A 21,220-nucleotide genomic window follows, 5' to 3' on the forward strand; every position below is an offset into this window, starting at 1 on the left:
ACAATAAGAACAGATTAAATTGATTTATGGTTAAGGTTTAATTAAGAATAACATAAATTGTTTAAAATGAAGATAATAGAAATAAGAACAGTATGATGAACATCTGAATGTTAGGGTGTTAGGATTTTCTTATTTTTGATGTTTCCGCCGTTGTCGTAGCCTTCGCCGCCACCGTCGAACAAGAGCAGAGAGAGAAAGGAAATGAATGAAATGAAAATTTTGGGTATTTATATAAAACCCTAATTCACTTCGCGAAACGCGAAATCCCTTCGCGTTACGTGAATAGGGTAATTTCGTCTAAAAAAATAAAAATAAATACGAAAAAAAAATAAAGTTATCAAGTGACCATCAAATCAAATAACCCTATTTTTGGGTCATTTCGTCAAATTTTCCATTGAAAATATATAACAAAAATTGAAGTTATAACCAACCCGAACCCTAATTCCAACCATTTATCCGTAGTTATAGCCAACCCTAATTCCAACCATTTATCCCCAGTTATACTACAATTATAAAATACTGCAATAAAATGATAGAGATGCAAAACAAACAAACCATTAATCCAAAAAAAAAAAAACATCATTTCATCTTTACTGCTCTCTTTTCACTTATAGTATATATATATAATAGAGTAATGAAAATCAAAGGAAGTTTTGTTATAATATAGATAACAAAACTCTAAATTCATACTAAAAAAACAAAGAAAGAAGAATATTCCGCAAATCATATCCAAAAAATATTCCCATTCCCATTCCTCAGAAACTAAAGCCCAACCCGCTGCCTTTCCCCATAAATCCTTACTCCTCGTGACAAGGATCAAAGAAGAAGAAGTCAAAAAAATTCTAAACCGCCAAATCTTTCCTTCATTCATCCATTACTAGCACATTTGATGGCCCCTCCCCTTCACTTCTTCTTCTTTGGTAAAACAGAACATAAGCAGCAGTTGTCTTTATCTCACTTTCATTCACTTGTGAAACATGAGAATCATCAAAATGATACCATCTTTCATCCTCCACCAACTGCAAATGCAAATGCAAATGCAAATGCAAAACCACATTATTGAAAAACCCTTGACAAATATATTGAAAAAGCTTCTTTATTTATACCTTAGCATAAGCAGAGTAGTGGCCACCCCCAAGACCGCCATAATGATTGCTAATGGCATAAAGATCGTATATATGAGACCTCCCTGATGGATCCTTGCATTTAACATACTTGCTTAAATCAAGATCATCAACCGGAAAATTCACAAATGTGTCTAGTTTGTTCTTAAGGTATCTGCTATATGAGAATCTTTTCAAGTGGAACACTAATATCTCCGGTAATCTCCATAGATCTAGTTTCTTTGTTGCTTGTCGATGTTCCTTGCAGCCAGGGCAATACCTACACATTATTAATTTACCCCCACCCCAAGAAAAATGAGAAATAAAAACAGTTTATATCATCAGCGCACGACAATGAGGTAATGCATAGAAATCAGGATTTTTTAAACAATCCATTTTTCATGAAGAAACAAAATGGATTATGGTGGATAAATGACTAAAATATATTTTAGTTGATAATTTGAATGATGGTGATGAAACAAGAGCTTATTATTAATTTAACCCCACCCAAAATAAAAGTTTATATCAGCTCGGCAATAACGCATAGAAATCAGGTCTTTTTGAGAAAATAATCAATTTTTCTAGAAGACGAAAAAAGTGGATTACGGGTGGGTAAATGACTACAAAATCCTTTACGGTAAGGGGGATTAAATTGGATTTGACATTAGAATTCTAATGCCAATTCTACAAGAATTGGCATTGAATTACAATTCAATTCCTATGCTTGGAAAAAACTATAGAATTTTAATTCAATCACAATTCCTACGTTAAATTTTTTTATAGAATTAATGAAAGGATTTGTTTTCTCTTCTACAAGCACCACTCATTTTGGAAGGAAGAGGGAAGTGAACTCCAATATTGGAGGTGTGAAAAGTGGGAACTGAGAAAGTGAGATTAGGAATTAGAATTCAGACCTAAAAAGATACACTCTTCTTTCAGAAGTGCAGTTGGCTGCTATCTACGATAAGAGTTGCGGATAAAATTCCCTAGCTAGGTTTGAAAGAAGAACCTCGATTTGAGATGAAATCCAGCCTCCACTTAGCATTCACCATCAGAATTCTAATTCTAAATTCAATTCCTACATTTAAATCTCTAAATAAACATCATAATTGGAATTGTATCTCTGAATTCCAATTCCAATTCCAATGTCAATTTCACCCTAATGCATACTTAAGGTATAGCTGATAAATTGATTGTAACCCCCACCCAAAAAAAATGTTTATATCAGCTCAGCAATGGGATAACACAGGAATGAAGGGCTTGTTTGATTTAGATTTTTTTAATAATCAATGTTTTTGCAAAAGAAAAGTGGATTATGGTTGGTAAGTAAATGACTACAAAGTCGTTTAGAGCTTGACTGAAGTGGGGTTGTTTGGAAAAAATATAGGTTACGAAATAAAGATATTGTTTGACGAGAAAGTGGGTTTTATGGGATTATTTGGATTAAAATACTAATGTCTTTTTACATTTACAAATTAAATTTTACAAATATAAAGGGTATTTTAGTATTTTAGTAGATGAATTAAGTGATTTGATGGTTGAAATGATAACTGATGTGATAATGAATTTTTGAAATAACTCAAGCTCAAGCAAGCTCTAATAGGGATATTTTAACCGATGATTTGAATGAGAAAATAAATGGTGATGGAATAAGAGGATATATGGCGTACCACATGTCTTCAGGACCCAACGGTTCTTCCTTCAAGAAAGCATCCAAGCAAGAGAATAAAGACACAGCTTCTTGTCGAGTCTTTTTCATCAAATGCCCACTTTTGAAAGCCTCAGGAAGATCCTTAAGATAGCTATTATCATATATCTTGAACTCCCTGTCCGTCCAATCCAGCATTACCTTAACCATTTGAACCGCCTTCAATGGTGAATCCTTATTAAGAGGCCTACAGCTAAAACCCTTATCATCTGATAGACACAGCTGATACTCAAACTCCTCCTCCGAAGATGCTTCTTCCATTTCAGCGTCTTCAGACAAATTATCAACCTTAGAAGAGGGGGCAGCTTCGGTAACAGTACCATTTTCCTTACCTTCATCCACTTTTGATGGGATGAAATACGTTTTTCTCAAAGGTAGAAGTACTTTATTAACAGCTTGATAAATATCGGCTCCAGTTTGTAGATCCTCTATACATGTAACTAGTGGTGTCAAAAAGAGCTTCCTTTCACTAGCCTTGATACTTTCTCCCATGCATCTGGTATACATAGAAAGGAAAAAAACTTCAGCAAGGCTCCATTTGTTTTACTTAGAACTGGAACTGGAAAAATACTGTGTTAAAAGAGAACTTCTAAATTATAAATTTTACAAAAATTCTCTTTTTTCTTTCACCGTCATTACTAATGCAGAAAAATATTTGATAGCATTTTTTTCTCTCAAAATGTTTGTTGCATAAGGTGATCATGGTAATATTCGAGGAGAAAAGGCATAAAACAGAAGAAGGTAGTAAGATCGGAAGTTACAAATCAGACCTAACTCATTGGGAACTAGAATGGTTGAATTTTCAAAGCTATGTAATTTATGAACTTACAATTCCAAATCTAATTCTCTTTTTGTAAATCTTATAAAAACTGAAATATTAAAATGTATATTGCCAAAATTTTAATTCCACGTATTTTCCACATAAAACAAGCAGGCCTTATATGAATGCAACTGACAATAATTAGGAATTCTACATAGGAGATCAGGTAAGCAAAGTTGCAGGCTAGTGAAAGTGATTATGATGGATATGATTACATGAAAAACTGATAAAGATCAATAGCATAAGCTTAAATTAAACCAAGCTAAATGAAGACCATTCCCATTAGGAAACACTATTTGTTACTTAATTTTTTAATTCAAGCTCTAAAATATGTCAAAGTCATCAACTATAATAGTTTCATATTCAAATTAAATAGCTCACATATAAGGGGATCAGACAATAATTCTTAGTGAATAGGCCTTTGATGTAACTAGCTACTAATTTAGACAGTGCTGGATAACAATAACACAATTTATTACTTAATCAAAATGATTTAAGTACTTATTTGAATTTAAGTTCATTTGATACCATTATTATAATCACTTAAATATTTAAGTTCAGCTCAAAATAAGCTACAAAATCTGACTTAATTCCGTAACCTACTTAACTTGGTAATCTAGTAAGATCATCCAAGTTTTAATCATAGAAACTAATCAACTTATGTCTTTATGATAAAAATAGTCTCTAAGTACTATTCCGGCATTAATTTCACGTACAATCAAATCAACTTTTTCATTTGATTTATTCAGCATTATATTTTCATACATTTAAAATTCAGTATTCAGCTTTAACACTTATTTTTTGGGAAAATTCAACTTTAACACTTAATCTTCAGTTTTATCAAATACAGTAATTACCAATGACTCTTCAAATAGAATCTTGGAATATTCACAAAAATTAATTGTCACTTACTTCTCTAGTTGTCGGTGACATATTTCAAGTCTTGTTAGTTTCGCCTGATTTTTCGGGAGTCGATAAGCTACAATGCGCTCATCATCCTTTATTGTTGTCAACGAGTGTGAGTCAAGGTAACGATATATCTTATGATCGTATACCTGGAGATAGAACACAAAACACAAATTTTTATTATAAAAAACAAAACCAAGAAGAAGAAAAAAAGAAGACATGCTCTAACCATGAAATGACAAGTATGAACTTACCTCAGCTAGCAACAAGCTCTCATCAGTCCTCAAACAACATTCAGTAGCCAATGCTTGAGAAAGATCTTTACAGCTACCATGTTTTAGGACAGTAACTGTAAAAGGCATTGGGAGACCACTGCCATCAGTATAAAACACATATACTGTCATTGACCTGGTGACAGTTGAAGGCAGTGGCAGTGACAAATACATGAAGGGGTCAAAGGTTATTGAAATCTTGTTGCATTCTGGGCAAACCAGTGTTGATTTGTATTGACCCTGAATAATTGTGTCATTCAGTTTATTTATAATAATAGAAACTGAAAGTCAAATTGTTCAAGAAACTAGATTCAAATAATGCCTTACTTGGCAAACATCAACTATTATAGAGTCATTGCGAGCCTTGTGATATCTCCAACATTCATCAGCAACTTCCTCATCAGGGCGTCCATCAAAATCTTTTGTTTCAATGTAAGGCTTTTGCTTAACACGATTCAAGTCTTCATGCAGTCCATCCAACAAGAAAGCAAGCAGTTCCTATGGTGAAGTTCAGTACAGTTTCAAGTATATCACGATGAACTAAAAAAATAATAACAATACGAAATGAATAAAAAAATTACACTAATTTGGATCATGATCAAGAAAATAAATTGAATACCAAAATGAAGTAACAAAAAATACACTATAATCTGTATCATGATCCAATGGAAGTTATACAAAAAAATGTCACTTTCAATTTTAGTTTGGCGACTTTCCAATGAGATTGGATTGTGACACAGATTGCGACAAAATTAAGTAGAAAGTTGCATTTTTTAACCACGATTCTTTTGATCAACAATCACAAAGGAAATTTTTGGGACATTAAAAACCAAATAAAATATAGTAAGTGAAATGGAATACTTACTTGTGAATCATGCTGATTATATCCACTAAATTGTGGAGCAAATCGGGCAAGTTTTCCCTTAAAAGCACGGGGAGGAACTGGTGTCCTTCCAGATGACCAGAGTTTCCTCAATAAGTCTCCAAATGCAATGGCAAGCTCACCCTATATGACCAAAAAATGAATGTAACAAATGAAATGAATGCAACACATTGAAATGCTAATTAAGAGAATAATCACTACTTACATGCAAACCCAGGGGATTTTGCCTGTTTATCTCAGAAGTGTAATCTCCCAAGAAGTATTCAAAAAGAGGTGGTGTATGAACCAAACACTGGAGAGCACTATTCATAAAACAAGTATTACCCAAATTTTGAAGCCCGGCTAAACCCCCCTTCTCCTTCTCGGTTCTTTTTGTAGATGTTGATAATTCAGAAAGTCCCTCCATGTCTGTGATTCCAGAACTAACACTACCCTGATAGATACCAGAACCATAACCTGATGAATACCCATTGGAAATAGATGGCCCACCAGCAATAGTTAATGATGACCTTAAAGGTTCAACAGGGACCAGAGCCATTTCATTTCCAGTCGAATCCATGCCAAATCCAGAGGGCCAAAATCCATCAACTTGGACCTCTAGAAGAATCTGTAGAAATTTATTTAGTCTTAATATTGCAATGATATATATTTTTAACCTTATTAATCCAAACTTTTTAATTTAATATATATAATGTTCTTATGCGAAGAATAAGATGCAGCACACTGATAAGGTTGGAATTTGAGACTGCTACAATAAAAGATAAAAAAAAAAAGCAAATGTTGGTTTGTTTCGGCAATAAATTACTGCACTGATTCACCACTAGCACACTATGATTTCATCTCTATATGTATATTCAAAATGACATTATCATATCTAATTATTTTAAACATGGAGAATAACTAAACACGGAGATTGTAAGGTATAAGGCACCATAAAACTTAATTAAGATTATCCAAGAAATACAAACAGTAGTATAACATATATTTTAACCTTCTTCAGGTGCCAAAATCTATCCTAACTCGCTCTCAGCATCACCTATTTTGAAAGTTTTATGCTAAGGCATTTTTTTCTGGCATTAAGGATTATAAATAAAACTCCCAAGGGTTAATTGTTTATCAGAAATAAGTGTCAACACCAAAAGCAAGGAAATGACCAAAAAATAATTGTCTCCGTCCATTACAAGAGCCCTTGGAATAAATACTTTAGAATGGGTTTGAACAGAATAATGTTCTTAACTTTTGAAGGAGTTGGTTCATCTTCTGGATCAGATTAGAAAGAATAAGCACCTCACATAAATCAAATCAGATTATCAGATTCAAGTTCTAAAAATGAATTCAAGGTAAAAGAAGATTATTTTTTTGAATCAACTCAAAGCATGGTTGTAGGAGGCAAAATCATCTTTCCCTCTCCATTATGCCTAACTTTTGGTTCTGCTGACTCAACAATTACAACATTTTTATACAAGACGCTTAGAAGATTTTTCATGAGAATCAAATTACATAAAGTACAAACTAATGTTCTCCTAAAAACAAAATGGATAAAGGCTTTATAAACAAAGAAGATATCCACAATAAAACAAGAAAAGGTAACACAGCAACAATTGCATCTCAATAATAAAAAAAGAAGTTCAATGGAAAAAAAAATCAACTTTAAAAATAAATTAACAATCTTCAACAGAATGCAAGGAACTTACATCTTGATTCATCTGCAGGTTAGATTCTTCAAGAGTTTTGTCTGACTCCGTCAATACTGACTGCTTCGTCTCGTTAAAGTAGTCCCAGATACGAGCCTGTTGAATTAAAAAAATAAACAGAAAATTTAGGAATTGTATTTTCTTATGTTAAAACAATAGGGACACATTTTTCTCATTTTTTCCCTTGAATATATATGCATGGGAAGAATTCAGTCAAACATACCTTTTCCATGTCAACATTACGAAGTTTGCACACTCTTTCATAAAGTTCATGCAAATTAGCCTGTACAAAACAAAGTCAGTACTTGAAGGACAGAGAGGAAAAGCAAAAAAACTAAAATATGCAAGAATTAAAAGCCAATACCCCTTTCAATTGCTATAGGAACAAGAAGTGAAACATTTATTTCTCATTATTACAGAATTTAGAATAAGATAAAGAAACTAATGTTACTTCCAAAATATCTCAAACCTTTCTAATCACTGTTATAATAGAAATTGCATATGCAGAAAATTACACTATTTCATGATGTTCTATAACTATTTAAATTCACAACCCAACAAGTGTGCCATTACATTACACGCAACTAAGAGATATAACAGACAGAAGTACCTGTTTACTCATCCTTATAACCGACTGAGAGTTGTCCTTAGAATCAATCAGTTTAAGACACAGAGAGAAAACTTCCACGCTTAATTTTTTGTTGTCAACACCCTGTGAAATTACCTTCCTTGGTAAAGCAGGCCCTCCACCATACCTAAGAGCAGCAAAAAGCATTAGACTAGTGATTATCTACCATAATCTAATCAAATTGGTTGAGATTTGCAAACCAGCTATTAGCACCAGTTTAAAATAAAAGAAAAAAAAAACCAAGATTTTGATGGGGGGATGAACCAGGACAAACGCAGAGCAACGAATCAAATTGATAATTTATTATTGCATATTAAGAAGCAATAGATACCTCCTGTGTTACAAATGATGAGTTTTTTTTTCTATGTAGTCTATGTTACTATAGACTTAGATTATAAATTGTTGTGTATGATATTTCTAATAACTTAGTTGAGGCAGTTACATCCTCACTGAATAGATGGTAAGAATAATCTCACAGTAGAGAAGTTAATCATCTAGCCACCCCAAAAAATAAAGCCATTATGTCTTTCCAAGTAAAACATCATATTATAACAATCTTCTGCTTCCACATAAATGAAATGCCATAATTTGCTTGGAAATATGTCATCTTATGAGTAATGAATGATCACAGGTCACTCTCAACCCTACTTGAATATGACATGGGTGCTGATATACATCTATTCCCAAATTTAATGGTTGTGCCATCTTGAAATTATTTTTCCACATTATTTTTCACCTAGACTTTGTTATTCAAATAATAGTTCATAGGATCACTTAATTACATATGAACTTATAAGAAAGGCAAACTACAGGGCACCAAGTTCCATCCAAAAGGAATTCCATATAATACTTCTATATATAGTTATACCAACATATAAACATTGTCAATATATACAAAGAATCAAGGTGATGAAGGATTTCATAACTCCCAAACACATTAAAATATAACCATTTGAAGCGCCAATTTATCCTAACAAAGAGAGAATATTGATCCTATTTATCCGAGCTAAGATTTGAACCATAGTTTTTTTGTTCTTATTTTATGATTTTGTCTAACATAAGAAGCTAAGGGGATGTGAATTCATCTATTTCCATTGCTTATCTGGTGGGAAATGCTAGTTAGGAGATGGTCAGGTTAGCAAGAAGAAGAATGGTCTTTCCATTCAAGGGAGGTTCTACTACATGGACGTAACAATTGTGTCCTATCCAGAAGATATTGTAAACAAATCACGGCGGAAGTATCATAAGAACAAACATATCCAGGAAAAAACAGTTACCATTGATGGAGTTTGTCCCAGGCTTCTTTGGGAACTAAAAAATAATCACGACCTTCCTCCAATGTTTTACTGATTTCTATTTGGTCAATATCAGCATAATCTCCATTTTCCACTATATCAGAATTGTCAATTGGTCCAGGCCTATCAGCTGTGTTTGGCATACGTGAAGACTCTGTATCAGGACAATCCTTGCTGAAGAGGAAGGCACCAATCTCCTGGCCAGTATACTTCTGCCAGGTGGAAAACCATCTGTAGAAACAACAAGAGAATTTGAGGTAAGCATGGGTCTTTTACAAGGTCAGAAAGGGCATCTACAATCAAACAAACAATTATGGACACATGCTGCTTGGGGAAAAATTAGCCAATGAAAATCATTAGCTCAAATTCATAAGATACCTCTACTTGATATGCCAGCAACATCTCAACAGATCATGAAAATGATATGAATTGACAATTAACATTATTTTTAGTTCTCTATAATGAATATACTCTTCTTGAATTAGTGATATCATGAAGGAAACCATAGGGTAATTCAATATTCCAATCCTTACATGATCTAGACCACTTCATCAATGACTGTACAGTAATAGCTTTCTAAAGTTACAAAAAAAAAACACAAATCAAACTCCCTTGGAACGTGCAGGTAACAGTGAAAAGACAACAGGATCAACAACAAGACTCAATCCAGAATACCAATAACGAGTCCGCGATTAGATTATAAACATAAAGACTAAAGAAAAAGGTTATATTCAGATCACCTGGTGGAGACGACATAATACAAGTTGCCTACTTTTAAATCCAATTCAGCCTTGTTCACCAAGTCAGACACGATCCGTTTCTCTTCCTCTGGAGTATAAGGTATCCCAATTGCAGCATTTTCTAACATGAATCTTGAATCGGGAATCGTCATAATCTTCAATAACAATCTGGCAATTAGAAAATCGAGAGAGAAGAAGAATCAGACAAATTATTTTCAAATATGAAAAACAAAATCGAAAAAAAGGCCGAGTGAAAGTCTCTCGCCATAAATTGGGTTAACCTTGAACAGATCAAATAAATCAATGGGTCGGTAGATAGAAAAAGATTGCTCCGAAGAATAACAATACACTTCGAAAGAACATAAGAGAGAGAGAGAACTCGGGAGGAGAAGAAGAAGACCTTTGAAAGATCTAAAAACTTAACCCTAGATTGCAGGATGGTTCCAATTTGATCAATTATAGGAAGAAAACCAAATAAAAGAGAAAACCCTTTATGGTGTTTTCTTGCTAGCCTTTTCGTTCCTCCTATCCACCTGTTTATAAAATGAGAGAATTTAAGTTTATATATTTTTATACTATTTATTTATTTATAATTTATATTTATATTATATTATATTATATTATATTAATTATAAGAAGAATCTAAATTTTGAGAATGTTTAAAAAAATTTCAAAAGTATAAAATGTATTAAATTAAAAATGAGGAGTATGTATTAAAAAAAATATATTTTAATTTAAAATTGTATTTTTTTTAATTACTCTTAAATATTTTTAATATATTTCATTTTTCAATAATTATTTTATTTTAATATTATTTGGAAATTTTATATTTCTGTAGTTAATCGTTTTCTCGAAAATTTACGAAGGTATCGTTTTTTCTTATTTTTTATTTTTTATTTTTATGCCATGTTTTGTCGTTGTATTTAAATGATCTTTTCATTTTTAATAAATGAACCTTTTTAAAAAAAATTAAATTGAAGTATTCTATGATTTTATATTATATAATAATTGAATCTTAAAATATATAGATAATTATAATATTTTGACAAGTAATTTTCTCACTTTTATGTAATAAAGGTTTATAAATAAATTTACAAGTTATTAATGAAATAATTAACAAAATTAAATTTGAAAATTTGAAATGAAAAATAATAAATATATTAGAATGCATTACAAGCAAAAGTTTTTTAAAAAAATTATTAAAGAATTTTTTTATCTTTTATGTTTCATTATCATTCAAAATATTAGATAAAAATTGGAGGTTAAAGAATTTTACTAGTATTTTATTCTATATTCATTGAAATTATTATATTAAAATAGGAGGTCACGTCCATAAATTAGTGTGTTAATATTATAAAAAAAAATTAGATGAGATGCACAAAAATTATATATAAAATCTCTTTAAAAAATTAATAAAGTAACTTAAAATACCTCACATTGAAATACCCAATGAACAAGTTACTCTACCTATAAAAACAATTGAAAAAACAAATTATTAAAATTACATAAACATAAAATATTGCATAAATAATAACACACGACAAGTCATTGAATAATATCATATCTAAGTCATTGTTTAATTGAAAATATGGAGACTGAGTTTTATAGTTCAATCTACCTGTGGTTATCTACCATTCAAAACATTTAAATCATAATTTCTTATAGTAATAATAGTAATATCTCATTATTATTATTATTATTATTATTATTATTATTATTATTATTACTGTTTTGTATTAAAATAAGTGATTTTGTTTCATATGTACTAGGGATTGTTTGATATCAAAATGTGGTTAGATTTAAAATGATTTCAAGTTTCAGCCACCATCCCATCTAAATTAAAATACAAATTCTAGGTATTTCTGACCAAAATATAAATAAATTATAAATTGTAACAAAAATGTTAAAGAAATTATATTATACAAGAGAGAAATGAGGGACAAAATATTAGTTAAAAAAAGGTTTATATCTTTAGATTTTAGATACAATCCTTCACCAAATCAAACAAACAAAACCATGTGTTATTATTTTATTTATTTATTTTGTTTGACTATCTTATATTTAACTATCCACTTCAATTTTAATTTATGGACTTAAGATAATTTAATTTAAGACATTGATCTTTTAGATAAGATTATTTCTAGTTAACCTACTACTATAGTAAGGTAAGATAGTGTGTTATTATTGATTTGAACTTTTTATTTATATTTTCTTAGTGAGCACTCGAATCGATATGAGCCGTTCAACCGTTATATCGACGACTCAATTCGAAAAAGCACTAATATATTAATCAATGTTATAATTAATGAATAAATTTTATAGATATCCTAACTTGATTTTGATTAATTAGTTGGTTTAAAATTAGTTTAAAACATGATTATGATTTATTAGATATATATAATCGAATTTTTAAATAATTATAAAAAACGATTCAATATCTAATACATTAAATCTCGTCAAATAAATATATGATCGGATGCAAAATCTTAATCGATTAAACTTTAGACTTCTCATATGCCATAGACTTTTTTTCATTTCCCATATTTCATTCCTTAATGGTTTTGTCCAAGGCAAGAACATATACTTGGTAAGGACTTTAGTCCTAACTCCTAAGTATATAAAATACAAGAAAACTATTAAAAATTTTTTTAGATCTGAATCTAAATCCAAATAAAAAAAATATCAATAAATTTTTAAACTGAATTCACAGGGTAAGAGCGAAACTTGAATGTTTAATTTATTTAGAATGCATTATATAATTTCAATTTAAGTCCAACATGTTTTTATATATATTTAAACTACAATAAAATTATAAAGTTACATATTTTAAAGATAAAATCGGATGCATGAATAAATAAGGATATCAATTAAAGTCTCCCTAAATAAGATACATAACAAAATATTTTCAAATAGTTTAAAGACAATTTGTAATCTAGATCCAAACTAATATTAGAAAGTTTTATCAAATGGTCACATGTTCCCTCCATTATAACATATAAGACTATTTAATATACTTCTACTTCTAGATCCAAGATGAGAAACATATTATAATTATTTCTAACTAAGTTGAGTTTCCAAATGCTTATATATATATTATCTAATCCTATTTCTTAACATGATACAAAAAAAAAAAAAGCATTCTTCACGACCAAGGAAAGAAAACAATTTTTGTTGTGATAATTTTTGTCAGACAGCATCACCAGAGCTGGCAGACGAACCGTCATCCTCACTCGACAAACTCTCCTGTGTAGAGCTTGAAGGTGACCTTGTATTGTCATCTTCACTAACCATATCGACACGACGTCTCCTGCGAATGTCCTTAATGCCCCTCCCTTGAAGGGCTAACCGTCTGCGCTTCCTTGCTTTCCTTTTGCCCTTGGGGAATTCTTCTCTACGTGAATCAAAACTCTTACTGTCTGCTTCCTCGGTTCTTTCCTTGCCATTTGAACCACCGCCATGCTCCGATTCGACTTCCTGCCCGTCGATGTCAAGCTTGCGTCTTTTTCGACTGGCATTAGTCTGCAATGTTTTTTTTGAAGTTCAGCAAAAAGGGTAATAAATAAATGGTTCAAAGCGATTCATTGATTGAATGCTTCAGATCATAAATCCAACATTCAGGCAAGATTTCTACACAATAGGTGCATATGACTTGAAAGACTAAAGGGTGCATTTGATAACACAACTTATTAATCCAAATGTGATATAAAATGTTAATTAGCTAGATTCAACTCAAATTAAGGTATAAAATCTAACTTTACCAGGTTAGATATGAATGACATATCATTGATCTAGTATTGATCTAGTAAGAGCATCCAAAAGAAAACTTTAACCCTAAACTCATTCCAAGGGTAAAATATTCTTTAAGTACTTCTCGAAATTAGTTTAACATTTTCTCGAAAAAAAGGAAAATATCATGTACTTAAAGTTTAGATAATTTTATTTAATTTATTCAACATTTGACTCATTCGGCACTTAAAATTCAGTATTAGGGATTCGATACTTAATTTTGAGTTTAACAAATGCACCCTTAAACCTGGAGAAATCAGAAGCAAAATTAATAAGCCGAAGTGCGAATGGGAATTTAGTAATCTAGGTTTTCCATCGTTTTTTAATGGAATGAAACAGTATCCACAAACATCTGGACATAAATCATGAAAATTCCAAGAAAATTTGGACACTCAAGTCAATGTCCCATTTGGAAATACATTTTTCCTTTGTACATCTATCTTTGGATCCGGAACCAGAAACAAAAAAAAAACTCTGAATTTGCGTATTAATAAGTTTAGTTTATGAACATTTATATATTTGGATCCAGATCCAGAATTAAAAAGTGTTTCCAAATGGGGCAATAAATGTTATTAATGTCATAAACAAGTGGATGCAAGAAAACTAGACTTTTTAAGATAAAAAAACAAACCTTGGGACCACGGTCCACCAACTGAGACCATTCATTTCTGTTTCTCAAACAATCTAGGACAGCCTGTGAATGACTTGAATAAGCATAACGCTCTCCATTATGTTTCCTCAAGTTAGGCCAATGCTGCATAGAGAGAGAAACCGGAAAATAAGATAAGGATTTCCATTTGTCAATTGGAACATAGACAGAAATTAATACATGTTACAGATGAACATACCGGCAGCACAGCATCACAAAGCTCTTCATATGTCATTCTTTGGCCCTTGCCCATAATCTCAGCAAGTAATCCTATTAGTAATACACACTCCATGATTAGTATCTCCAACCATTGAATACATAATGAGTCATAACCATCACAACTTTCATTTCACTTGAAAAAAATGGACAAAACTGAAAATCTAGGGCTTGTTTGATGTGGCTCCCATCACCAATTACCTTTTTCATCAAATCATCAACTAAAATACTAAATTACCCTAACTAATAAAGATAATTTAGTCATTTAACTCAAATAATCAAAATAAACTACTTTTGATATCAAACAAGATTTTATTATCATTATTTTTAAATATCAAATAAGCTTCTAGACTACCTGGTAAAGTGTGATGAACAGGGCCACCAACATCATCATCAGAAGCATGATGGGGGGAGTTGTGCATGGACACTACATTCTGTTCATTTATCTCGGCAGAGGAAGCTGGACCACTGCTAATAGATGCAGTTGAAACAGGGGGAGGAGTACTCTTCTTGTTAGAGTGTAGCCCTTTGCCAGAACCACTGTCCCCCAAACTCCTAGCAGAAGCATCAGTATTTGTAACTGGGTCATGTTTCTTCCGATCGGGTGAATAAGAAGGCCTTCTTTTCATCCTCTTAACTTCACTATCCATGCCATAAGAACTTTGAGATGCATCTTTAGCTATATCTTTGCCTTTTCTTTTAGGAATCTAAAAATATCATATAAATTAAGACATACTAGCCAGATAAATAGCAATTAACCCAAATATATGGGGAGGAATAAAGGATTGAATTAAAGACATGTCTTTCGCCTACTGTATCATTTCTAATGGTAGGAACATTTCAGATTGGGATGTTTTCAATTAGTTGATGAGATAATCAACAGTTAGGTTTTATTTGGGCTTGTGAAGATTTTTTAACTTTTGATTTTGATTTCTGATTGCCCTTGGGTATGAGAGTAGTCCATTGTTGTATCAATTTTTGAGGCATGATAATAGTCTCTTTGTGCTCTCAAATCTTAGGCCTTGTTTGATGTGGGAACTATCCAATCTACTCATCAATGACATCACTCAAACATGAACAAAAACAACAAAATGCCCTCTATTTGTTTAAAAATAAAATTATTTTTTCATTATATATTTATACCAATAATATTTTTTTCCCAAATAACCTCATTTTCAATAACCTACGTCCAACAAGGCTATTTTGAAATAACCACTTCGATAATCAAATCACCCATGATCAAACAAGGCCTTATTTTTTTCTTTGTAAATAATCTTTTGCCTTAAAGAAAAGAAGAGAGAAATGAACACAGGATGGAAGCTTACAAAATTCTGATCTTTCCCTCCAGCACTAGATGTCCGCTTCATTAGGGTGCTTGTACCAGTAGGTGAAGTTAAGTGAGGTAAGCTACCAGTGTGCCGCATTCGTGGCACACGAGGCACTCTAGGAGAACTATTGAGTTCTTGATGCAAGAGTAAAGCAAGCTGCAAGAGGAGCAAACAGGTATCTTCACATTAAAACATGACCTGTTTTGGTATAACATTTCTTCATGTTGACAATAATCTACATTTGTTATGTTCATCAAAAACAACAATGATCTAGAAAAATAATCTTATCTGGAAAAATCTCTATACCAAATTAAACAAAGAAAAACTATAGTATAATTTGGATCATGATCTAAAACATAATTTTTACGCCAAATGAAGCAATAAAAATTACACTATAATTTGGATATTATCCATAAAATGATCTGAATCATGATAAAAAAAATTCATATAATTCTAACTTTAGCAATTTTCCAATGGGCTAAATACATGCAATTTTTGAAACAAATGGAAATCATCTCACCTCCTCATCACTTAGTGCTGCAGGCGTTTTTGAAGCTATGGAAGAGGACACAGGTTGTGTCACCTTGGTAGATTGTGGTCCACTTGAAAGATTATTAACCTTTTCGGCTTTATTGGGTAATCCGGGAAGTGGTGATTTGTTTTGCACATCTAGCACCCTCTGCTTCTGTAATGACCCAGCTGATTCAGTCGAGATTGTATCTCCAGCATTTGGTGCAGAAGATGATTTAGTAGATGTGTGAGGCAAAGGTTTCCTTGAATCTGGAGACGTCTTCTTTGTAACAAACGAGTGTGAAATTTTCTTTGAATGTGATGATGATTTAGATGTTGAACTAACAGAATATTTAGAATGTTCTTTAGATATTTTCCTTGGCACTTGATGCACATCTTCATCCTTGGACAAATTGCTATCTTTTCCATGTTCTTTGTCAACACTATGACCCCGAGTGTTCAAAGACCTACGGTAACCAGTAATTGAAATTTTGGAAATCCCAGTAGCGGTTGTGTTTGAAGAGGATTTTGAAGGCTCATTGGCAGGCTTCAAATCAAGTTTATTTTCTGAAAGATTTTTCTGAGATTTCTCTGAAACAACAAAGCTTTCAGGGACCTCCATTTGTTGTTTGGGCTCGGAATTGAGAACTCCAACAGTTTTACCCATTTTCCCATTTTCCGTAGATTTTTCACTTGTGTCTTCAGCCATGGGGTGACTTTCTGAGGTCTTCGTATTGAGATGTACGTCAGCACCGCCATCTCTTTCTGCTTTGGAACACAATGGTGGAGCACTTGGCAATTTGTGACAACTGCTATCCTGACAACTTTGATTAATTTCAGTCACAGGTACTGTTGTGCAGCCTTTGACGACTGCCTTTTGAGAGTCAGTTGGATTGCTTAGTGAATAACTTTTTCCATTATCCTTCGCCACATCATACTTCAGATCAATGTCCTGAAATATCAACAGTACAAGTGAGTAACAAAACATGCATACAATTTCATCAACATCTAATAGGTGGATGGCATTCTCAAGAAACAAAGTTTGCAAGTTTTGCTAGAAGTTATCTTTATCCTTTCCCACCATCCATTAGGAGCGAGTTTCTCCAAAGCTCTTTTGAATAGATTAGAGATCACATATGTTAAAAACAAACCTGAATGCATATGTATTATTGCTTGATGACATATTTAAAGCTTCATTACATGGAAAATTTCCATTTCATTGAACTTAAAAGGCATGATGTATAACATAGAGAAGGTCAAATAATGAAGTCTGGAGATGACTAGAAAAAATTCTAATTCAAAGTATTGAACATTGGCATTGCTTAAACCTCACTCTCTGTAACAATAATAGAAAATGGAGAGAATGAGAGAGGAGATGATTTAAAAAAAAAATGTTTAATTCAAAAGACAAGAAAAGATGTACCTCGTCTTTCATTGAAGTACTGCGATGATTTTTTCTTCCTCTCGATAATGCCAAACTATCACCATTTTTTTGAGAATTCTCAGACCTCGCTGATACTTGTTGACCATCCTTGTTTCCCGTGGGTTTTAGTTGAATTGAAATATCATTACCAGTTGTTGTATCCAAAGATGCAGCATCTGAAGGTAGCTCACTTGAACCAGCAGCATTCTTGATATTCACCACAGAACATGAAGTATCCTTTAAAATTGTGCTTTTGATGCCTTGACTACAAGTCTTGACAGCCTTAAGACCACTGTCTTCACACAATTCCAATTGTTTTGCGTCACTTGTTTGCGTGGATACTAATAAATGTAAATAGAAACAGGATTGGAATCAAGATGTGCAAGTGAGGTAAATCATGCTCCGTGACGGTGTTTAACAACCAATAAAGCTGTGTTTGTGTTTGGACGAGGGGAATTGAAATTAGAATTGGAGTTGGAATTCTAATTTTCAATTCTACAAGAATTGGCACTGAATTAGAATTTAAATCATGCGTTCAGAAAAATCATAGAATTGAATTCCTAAGAGATTTGTTTAGTTTTATTCTTCCTTGTTCTTATTTTAAGTGGAGTTCAAACTATAATATATATATACTTGTTTTAACAAATTCTAAGTGGACTTCCTTAATTTAGATCCTTACACAAACAACAAAAACAAAATTGCCCCTCCAATTCCAATGCCAATTCATCTCTAACCAAAACACACCCTAAAAGAAAAATCAGATTGCGTTACAATCCTCTTTGAAATGCAACCTTCTTCTTAGGAAGCAAACACTGAAACGACTAAGCTACACTGCAATTGAGCTAATATAATCGCAATTAAATAAATTATCACCTGTTTTGGTGGGACGAGGAAGCAACTTTTTAAAACTACCCTCTTCATCATGTACTCCAACCTTCTTCTTTTTCAATCGTTCACTGAATATTCCTGTATCTTCCTTCTTCCGCTTTCCATATTGATTCAGCAAGGATCCCTGTAAGTTCTTCTCATTCTTCGACCCACTTCCCTGTGAACGCCCCCCCAAATCTAAATTTTCTCCTTCCAAATGTGTCATAATTTTTGAACGGTCGTTAATTAACCTTTTCATAGCAACCTGTGTTCCCACAGGTTTATTTGAGACATTATCCTCAGAAAGCGAGAATAGCATTCCAGCAACCTTATCCATAGGAACTTCTTTTCCTTCTTGTGATTTCACCTCATCCTCCTGCTTTTTTCCCCAACAAGGAAACTCTCTATACTGAAAATTGAACTTCTTTGGAACGTAACCAGTACACTTCCAAAGTTCAGGTGTAATAATGGATGACATCCCACTAAAGAGGCCAGGCTCACCACCAGGGATGCCTTGAACATGTACTTTCTCCTCCATAGGTAGTTCAGCCCAAAGCCTAAATGGACGCCTAAGTGCATTTCTAGGAGGTAATGGTTTGTCCATGTTCAAAGTTTTAGTGGGTAGCTCAACCAACAACTGGGCAACTTCCTTCTCCTCACTATCATTCCTCGAGTTCTTGCTCTTGCATTTGTCGCAAACGAAAGACTTCTCGCTCTTAAGATATCGCGAGCATCGAGTGTGCACCCAAACCCCGCACTCATCACAGTTGACCATCTCTTCACCATCATCGAAATTCACACCACAAACGCAATCAACTGTCCAAGAGCCATCCACCCAGTCGTCAGGAGCTGGAGACGCGGCCGGGTGGTGGGATCGACTCTTCATGGACCCCTTATTTTTTTGTTTAATCTCGAACCCTAACTAATAAAACCCTATCCAATCTCTCCTATCAACACGTAACCAAATCTCATAGACGTTTCATACGAAGAAATTTGTTCAAAATTCAAGAATGAAACAAATTCACGGAAAACCCATCGTATATGATGTTTAAAACCAATGACTGAATCAAATGAAAGAACAAGTGCCTGAAAAAGAATTTCTTCGTTTCAAGAGAGAAAATATTCAGCGAGAATGAAAGAAAAGACCTTTGGAAGAGTTGAGACACATATCCAGACTCAGCGCGAAGTTGTAATTCATGAATCACGGAGGCAACTGGAGAAAACTGAGCTGGAGCAAAAGTAGAGATCGAGAGAGCTGTCTGCTGGTTTTCGAGCACGAATGGGCGGAACTGAAACAAGTTATTGATTTGGAGTTATGAATTGAATTGCGTCCGTAATTTCATTTTCCCTTCTTTTCTAAAATAATAAATTTGGACCTGAATATTTCTGAATATTTAAATTCTCACTTAAACTTCTTTTTGCATGACAAATTCTCCAATTTTTAAAAAGATACATTCTTTTTTTTTTACAAAATCATGTTTAATTAATATAACTAGGAAATTTTCAATGCGATTCACACACACAGATAAAAATAAAAATAAAATAAATCTAATAAAAAAATAATAATATGTATTTAATGTTTAAAATTCTTAATAAATCACTAATAATATATTAAAATAAAAAACAGAACGCTCTCATTCCACGTTTTATTATTTCGGTAAAACAACTTATCTTCTCACATATCTCATCACATATTTTTTCCGAATGAATCTCTCATCTCGTGACCTTACACTCTCACTTTGGCCAATCAAATATTTGATTCATATTTTCTTAACCATTGTCAATTGATACTGACATATTATCTCTCGGCAAATCACATCCCAATCACAATTGGTTAAAGTTTGTACTTGTTATGTTAGGTTGCAAGTTCGAAACATACCTATAACATTTTCAATTTTATTTTTAACCGTTTTAATTTTATGGGCGGGTTAACCCACAATCCGATTCAAGTATCCATTTACTCTCACATATATATCCAAATTAACCACAACTCTCGACCCGACAATCCGGACACTTTAAAAATTAAGCATCATTATATATATAGATTACTTAGTTAAAAAGTTGAACTTATATTTTTAAAATGTTCCGCGTTAATCTAATTTGGTGTTGAATTTAAAATATAAAATGTTATTAACCTAGTTGGTTAAAAGGTTGTACTTGTTTTATTGTGTTGTAAGTTCGAAACATACATAAAACATTTTAAATATTATTTTTAACCGTTTTAAGTTTATGGGCGGATCAACCCACAATCCAACCCAAGTATTCATTTACACTCACATATATATCCAAATTAACCACAACTCTTGACCCGACAATCCGAACACTTTAAAAATTAAGCATCATTATATATATATATATATAGATATCATTCTGGTCCTTACAACTATAATGA

The 21,220-nt window shown here is 32.4% G+C and overlaps 2 protein-coding genes across 4 annotated transcripts; both read right to left on the minus strand.

Moving 5' to 3' along the window:
- Positions 1 to 620: 620 nt before the first annotated feature.
- On the minus strand, positions 621 to 10,576 carry LOC124919509 (ubiquitin carboxyl-terminal hydrolase 9-like). 2 transcript variants are annotated; one of them, XM_047459759.1, is made up of 14 exons: positions 10,450 to 10,576; positions 10,050 to 10,217; positions 9,292 to 9,540; positions 7,997 to 8,141; positions 7,610 to 7,669; positions 7,387 to 7,482; positions 5,898 to 6,299; positions 5,675 to 5,815; positions 5,137 to 5,307; positions 4,792 to 5,049; positions 4,544 to 4,686; positions 2,774 to 3,307; positions 1,107 to 1,383; positions 621 to 1,019 (listed from the first exon to the last, which is right to left on the minus strand). In XM_047459759.1, exons 2-14 carry the CDS (start codon positions 10,199 to 10,201, stop codon positions 864 to 866), a joined length of 2,784 nt encoding a protein of 927 aa, XP_047315715.1. In that variant the 5' UTR covers positions 10,202 to 10,217; positions 10,450 to 10,576; the 3' UTR covers positions 621 to 863. The 2 variants fall into 2 exon arrangements, with proteins under 2 accessions (XP_047315715.1, XP_047315716.1); XM_047459760.1 differs by having other exon boundaries at positions 10,331 to 10,471.
- Positions 10,577 to 12,962: 2,386 nt separating this feature from the next.
- Positions 12,963 to 20,142, minus strand: LOC124919510. Of its 2 annotated transcripts, none has more exons than XM_047459762.1 (8): positions 18,835 to 20,142; positions 17,962 to 18,257; positions 16,549 to 17,490; positions 16,026 to 16,184; positions 15,056 to 15,407; positions 14,684 to 14,754; positions 14,467 to 14,589; positions 12,963 to 13,568 (listed from the first exon to the last, which is right to left on the minus strand). In XM_047459762.1, exons 1-8 carry the CDS (start codon positions 19,712 to 19,714, stop codon positions 13,236 to 13,238), a joined length of 3,156 nt encoding a protein of 1,051 aa, XP_047315718.1. In that variant the 5' UTR covers positions 19,715 to 20,142; the 3' UTR covers positions 12,963 to 13,235. The 2 variants fall into 2 exon arrangements, with proteins under 2 accessions (XP_047315718.1, XP_047315717.1); XM_047459761.1 differs by having other exon boundaries at positions 17,962 to 18,302; positions 18,835 to 20,141.
- Positions 20,143 to 21,220: the final 1,078 nt, after the last annotated feature.

This window comes from Impatiens glandulifera, chromosome 1 (genome assembly GCF_907164915.1).
Source record: "Impatiens glandulifera chromosome 1, dImpGla2.1, whole genome shotgun sequence".
NCBI lineage: Eukaryota > Viridiplantae > Streptophyta > Magnoliopsida > Ericales > Balsaminaceae > Impatiens > Impatiens glandulifera.